The 5,989-nt window shown below is 34.5% G+C and overlaps 1 protein-coding gene across 3 annotated transcripts; it reads left to right on the top strand.

The window, feature by feature from the left end:
- The first annotated feature begins 491 nt into the window (after nt 1-491).
- Nucleotides 492-5,969, top strand: LOC102593308 (two-component response regulator ARR11). Of its 3 annotated transcripts, none has more exons than XM_006341706.2 (5): nt 492-871; nt 3,544-3,696; nt 3,808-4,176; nt 4,296-4,372; nt 4,869-5,969. In XM_006341706.2, the coding sequence occupies exons 1-5, from the start codon at nt 727-729 to the stop codon at nt 5,868-5,870; spliced, it is 1,746 nt and encodes a 581-aa protein (XP_006341768.1). In that variant the 5' UTR covers nt 492-726; the 3' UTR covers nt 5,871-5,969. The 3 variants fall into 3 exon arrangements, with proteins under 3 accessions (XP_006341768.1, XP_006341767.1, XP_015161764.1); XM_006341705.2 differs by lacking the exon at nt 492-871 and adding an exon at nt 1,727-2,105; XM_015306278.1 differs by lacking the exon at nt 492-871 and having other exon boundaries at nt 3,604-3,718.
- The last annotated feature ends 20 nt before the right edge of the window (nt 5,970-5,989 follow it).

Raw genomic sequence — 5,989 nt, 5'->3', positions numbered from 1 at the left:
AAACAACTTTCTTTGCTTCTATTCATGTATATAAACAGAGTATATTAGAAAAATTAATAAAAAATACTTTTCTTATTATAATTTCTTCAAAAGCATATAAAAAGAAGAAAATGAAAAACTAATACTCCCTCTGTCCCAATTTATATGACACATTTCACTTTTCGAGAGTCAAACAGTTTAAGTTTGACTTAGAATTTGCTCATGAAATCTTCAAATTTTTTAAAATGAAATTTATATATTTGTAAACTACATAAAAAGTACTATAAGTCTCAATAATTGATAATTCAAAATATTTAAAAGATATAGGAAAAATTTACGGTCAAAGATAGACTTGTTTGAATCTCGAAATCCAAAATGTGTCACATAAATTGGGACAGAGGGAGTATGAAATTGGGAGTATTCAAAAAATATTAATTCATATAAATTGATATTTGAAGGAAACAAATGGGGCGAAGTCCTACAGAACCGTTATAACGAGAGAACAAGTAGCCGGCGGCAAATGCCAAATAGTGATAGTTTCATCTATCCTCCTTTTTAAAACCTTTTTTTTTCTTTCAGTGTGTCCCTCTCACTCTCTCTCATACAAATCACAAATAAAAACCCCAAAACAAAAAAACAGAGTTGATAAGATTATAACTTCTGTTTATTCCTATTTATTTATATATATATATACACTTATTATTAATAAGATCTACTCCTGTCTTCCCCAAGAATCTGGCTGTTTTTATGATGGAGAATAGTAAAACCAGTGCTGGGTTTTCTTCCCCAAGAACTGATACTTTTCCAGCTGGTTTAAGGGTTCTTGTTGTTGATGATGATCCTACTTGGTTGAAGATTCTTGAAAAAATGCTTAAGAAGTGTTCTTATCAAGGTTTTTAAGACACACCCTTTTATTGATTTTGTTGAATCATCTTGGATTTTCAAGCTGTCATTACGCCCCCCCCCCCCCCCCCCCGTTCTCTTTCAAGAGTTTATGAGAGTATGCTTGTCATCTTCGTCTAATGTGTGCCTCTTCCACTAGCATTTTACTGTCCTCATCTTTGATCCACTTCTCAAGTCTTCTTATCTCTCGCCGTGATGAACTTGTACGACTTCTTATTCATGTCTTTGTCATCTAGTTCAACATACAAGCATTCAAAAGTTGTCATTTTTATCGCATTCTTTTTCATCATCTTATACCGTGTTGTGTCCATTCGTCTCTTCTCCTAGTCTTTGCTCTCCACCAATCTAGCATAAACAACTTTCTTTGCTTCTATTCATGTATATAAACAGAGTATATTAGAAAAATTAATAAAAAATACTTTTCTTATTATAATTTCTTCAAAAGCATATAAAAAGAAGAAAATGAAAAACTAATACTCCCTCTGTCCCAATTTATATGACACATTTCACTTTTCGAGAGTCAAACAGTTTAAGTTTGACTTAGAATTTGCTCATGAAATCTTCAAATTTTTTAAAATGAAATTTATATATTTGTAAACTACATAAAAAGTACTATAAGTCTCAATAATTGATAATTCAAAATATTTAAAAGATATAGGAAAAATTTACGGTCAAAGATAGACTTGTTTGAATCTCGAAATCCAAAATGTGTCACATAAATTGGGACAGAGGGAGTATGAAATTGGGAGTATTCAAAAAATATTAATTCATATAAATTGATATTTGAAGGAAACAAATGGGGCGAAGTCCTACAGAACCGTTATAACGAGAGAACAAGTAGCCGGCGGCAAATGCCAAATAGTGATAGTTTCATCTATCCTCCTTTTTAAAACCTTTTTTTTTCTTTCAGTGTGTCCCTCTCACTCTCTCTCATACAAATCACAAATAAAAACCCCAAAACAAAAAAACAGAGTTGATAAGATTATAACTTCTGTTTATTCCTATTTATTTATATATATATATACACTTATTATTAATAAGATCTACTCCTGTCTTCCCCAAGAATCTGGCTGTTTTTATGATGGAGAATAGTAAAACCAGTGCTGGGTTTTCTTCCCCAAGAACTGATACTTTTCCAGCTGGTTTAAGGGTTCTTGTTGTTGATGATGATCCTACTTGGTTGAAGATTCTTGAAAAAATGCTTAAGAAGTGTTCTTATCAAGGTTTTTAAGACACACCCTTTTATTGATTTTGTTGAATCATCTTGGATTTTCAAGCTTCAATTTTGTAAAAAGACACCTTTTTTATACTTATTTTGTTTGTTTCCTTTCATAATCTTGGATTGTGTTTTTACCACTTGAAACAGACACCCTTTTTACACTTGTGTTGTTTCTTGGATTTTCAAGCTTGAATTCTGTTTTCACTACTGCAAAAAGACACCATTTTTTTCCAACTTTGTTGCATAACCTTGGATTTTTCCAGCTTGAATTCTGTTTTTACCACTTGAAAAAGACACCCTTTTTACTCAGTTTTTTTTACTTTGTTGGATGATCAAGATTGAACTCTAGTTTCTACAGTTCATCTCCTTAGCTTGATTTTAAGGTTATTTTTGTAGTTAGTAATAGATCTTTTTTCATTTCCAGAATTTTGATGCCTTCTATGTGCAAGTGAAAAGGTCCTTACTGTTTAGGGAAAGTTACTACAGAACTGTTATGTTGATTGTTAGAATGGAAGAGTGGATCAAAAAAGTAAACCAAGCCTTTTGTAGATTGTTGTTTCTGCAAAGTTTCTACTTCAAATGATCCTTCTTTTTCCCTCTTGGGGCAAACTCATGGAGGCATCAAAGAGAAGGGGGAAGAAGAAAATTAATTCTTAGGATTCTTAGACTGACCCCTCAATTATTGACATCCTATTTTGTCTACAAATATAATAAAAGTAAATCATCTTTGATGTTATTTTTGGGCAGATTATTAAATATTAGATTTTGTTTTGTAGCTCCATTGAATTGCTTCACCTCTTTGTGGATGTAAATCTATCCCTTTGAGATCTGCAGTTTGTCTATATGGGAGGTCATGCTTGAGTGAAAAACTTGTAAGCTCTTTGTGGTTTGATTATTAAGTTGGAGTTGCATTTGGTGAAGCTAGTGCGATAAACTCCTTTGTGAAGATCACCTTATTTTTGCCACTAATATCAATTGGTGATTTCTGATTATCTTTGAGTAAGCAGTTTTACAAATTCTCATGCTTGTATTATGCAATTTTATTTTCTAACTCAGGAGTTAGGTCATTTATAATTAGCGGTGCATCGTGTTTCTGGTTTGGATGCTGCAGAGATAAATGCAGTCTTAAACTGATAGCTTGTACTGAACTTTTACTGCTTTGAGCCAATGTGGATTCTCTGTAAGATCCCAACAGGTGTCTTATCTCTTCAATTGTATTATTTTGGTGCTGAGGCAGAGAGCATATTGTTGCTTATGAGTTAATTACTCATAATTACCCATGCCTCACTAAAATTTCTAGATTGTATGCTTGAATTGTCGACGTTTGATGCACAACAAAGATATCAATGACTACTTGTTAGCGTAAAGTGGATCCATTTATCTGTAATTTTTATTGTTGCAATCTTTGGGTTTCTGAAAACCTTATTACTGGTTTCTTTCAGTGACAACATGTGGTCTAGCACGAGAGGCTTTGCATGTGCTCCGAGAGAGAAAGGATGGATTTGACATTGTGATCAGTGATGTTAACATGCCTGACATGGATGGATTTAAGCTTTTGGAGCATGTTGGACTTGAGATGGATCTTCCTGTCATTAGTCAGTTCTCTTTGATTTAAGGGTTACTAAGTTTTTTTCTGGACTAATACTAATTGGCTACTTCACTTTTGTCCATTACAATTGCACTGATTTTTCAAAATACCTTTCCAGTGATGTCTGTGGATGGTGAAACAAGCAGGGTGATGAAGGGTGTTCAACATCGTGCATGCGATTATCTTTTAAAGCCTATACGGATGAAAGAACTTAGAAACATATGGCAGCATGTACTCAGAAAAAAGATGCAGGAGGCAAGGGATGCTGGAAATCATGAATTGGACCAATATGATGAAGTGTGGATGCTTAATGGAGCTGAAATCCTTTCAGGAAAGAAAAGAAAAGATTTTGAGAATAAGCATGATGAAATAGAAATGTCCGATTCAAGATTTGTTGATTCTTCTTCCATGAAGAAAGCCAGAGTCGTTTGGACTGTAGATCTTCATCAGAAATTTGTCAAAGCTGTAAACCATATTGGATTTGACAGTAAGTTCATTAAAATTTCTTTTTACTCTTATGTTACACTTCATCTTCAAAGTTCCTATGCATATTTCTAGTAATTATTCTTTTGAGATATTGTGATAATGTTTTTTTATGCATGGCAGAAGTTGGTCCCAAGAAGATTCTTGATTTGATGGGTGTCCCATGGTTGACTAGAGAAAATGTTGCTAGCCACTTACAGGTAAATATTCTTACAACTTGTGCATCTTATTAGGGATATTGGCATGTGTTGCCAACATATACTCACTTGCTAACAGATTTGGTTAAGCTGTTTCTTGCAAGTTGCCTCCTACCTAATATCAGATCCAGATAGTGAAAAGGTACCTGCCTTTAGATCCATAGGATTTCAACTATGAGATATTTTGTGGTGATTAGAGATAAATAAAAGAAAAGATGGAAAGTATATTCACATTAGTTTGAGCTAAAAAAGAAAAGTTTGGGATTTATTGAGATTGAAATCAAGTTAAAAGGTTAGGTATAATGCACGCATGCCACGTCAAGAAAAGGATTTCCTTACTTTTCATTCATAGTCGTCTTAATGACTAGTAGTTTGAAGCCTCAAGAAAAAGTATCTCCTTTACTATATTGATGTGAATGGTCTTCTCTGCTTTTGAAAAGTTGAAGTTTCATAAATTGAATGGTGAAAAAGTTCTCATAACAATATCATTTTCTTGCAGAAGTATCGCCTCTACTTGACTAGGTTGCAGAAAGAAGATGAAGCTAAAGACTCATTTGGTGGGATGAAGCATCCGGATGTTTCTTCTCAAGAAATTTGTTCGAGTCTCAGCCTTCAGAATCCAGTGGATGTGTACACTGATGTTACAAATGACAAGTATGTTTGTGTTTCTGGAGACAAAGCTATTGTTCAAAATGGGAAATCCAACATATATGAGAGCAAGGTAAAGGGTGTTGTTTCAGTGCCAGCTGCTGAGGCAAAGTCTGTGATTGAAGATAACTTTGATTCTCAGACTGCTGGTTCAAAGATAGGCCTCAAGGATTCCTTTGGATTGGTCAATACTGATGTAAAAAGTTCTAAGGTACCCACTCCATACTGCTCTACTGGAGAAGCTCCACAACCTCAATACAAGCAGCAAGACTTTAAACCACATTTTCAGTCAGCTAATGGGTTAAGTCACCAGCCACTGCCTGTGGTTTCTCATCAAATCCCAGTTGATCGCACACAAGTGACTTGTTTTGTCAACCATATACCTTCTCATGAAGAAAGGGACAGACATCCAGATACAAGAAATAAACCTTCTTTCTTCAAGACCAAAAATGGAGTAGGAAAGTTTTCTCCAGTAGAAAGTAATGTTAACTTGTTTCAACCTGTGAGCCATCAACAAACAAATTTTCATACTCTTGAGCAAATGCCAAGTACTACATGGAGAGCGACGAGTCACAATGTAGTCAATGGTTCACAATCAAGCCTGGGAAATCTAACTTTGAGAAGTGGTTCAATTGTTGCATCTGTAGGTGAGGAGATTTTTGGTGCTTCTGTTCAAGGGGAATGTTTTCTAGCTAATAATGGTCTTCCGAACATTGAACAATTTGACTACAATGATCCACAACCCATTTCTGGAGTTCCAACATACTTGTATGATACATTGAGGTTTGATTATGAGTATCCAATTGATTCATTGGAAGGTAATATGATGGACCAAGGTCTGTTCATAGTCTAACCTTTATCCCATGGGAAGCTTTAGATGGTAGACAATATATGCATTGCATTGCTCATCAACAACTGGTAATGTGATGCATAGCTTCTCATGGGGTGGGGTGGGGGGGGGGTAGGGGGTAG

The sequence above is a fragment of the Solanum tuberosum genome, unplaced genomic scaffold (assembly GCF_000226075.1).
Source record: "Solanum tuberosum cultivar DM 1-3 516 R44 unplaced genomic scaffold, SolTub_3.0 scf00027, whole genome shotgun sequence".
In the NCBI taxonomy this organism is placed as follows: Eukaryota; Viridiplantae; Streptophyta; class Magnoliopsida; order Solanales; family Solanaceae; genus Solanum; species Solanum tuberosum.
This window is presented reverse-complemented; position numbering and strand designations above follow the sequence as displayed.

What these genes read in the sequence shown, in the direction of transcription:
- LOC102593308 (XM_006341706.2), top strand. Translation starts at nt 727, where the DNA reads ATGATGGAGAATAGTAAAACCAGTGCTGGGTTTTCTTCCCCAAGAACT. An exon ending in GATGGATCTTCCTGTCATTA is followed by an intron (nt 3,697 to 3,807) that starts GTCAGTTCTCTT and finishes ATACCTTTCCAG; the next exon opens with TGATGTCTGTGGATGGTGAA. An exon ending in ATGTTGCTAGCCACTTACAG is followed by an intron (nt 4,373 to 4,868) that starts GTAAATATTCTT and finishes ATTTTCTTGCAG; the next exon opens with AAGTATCGCCTCTACTTGAC.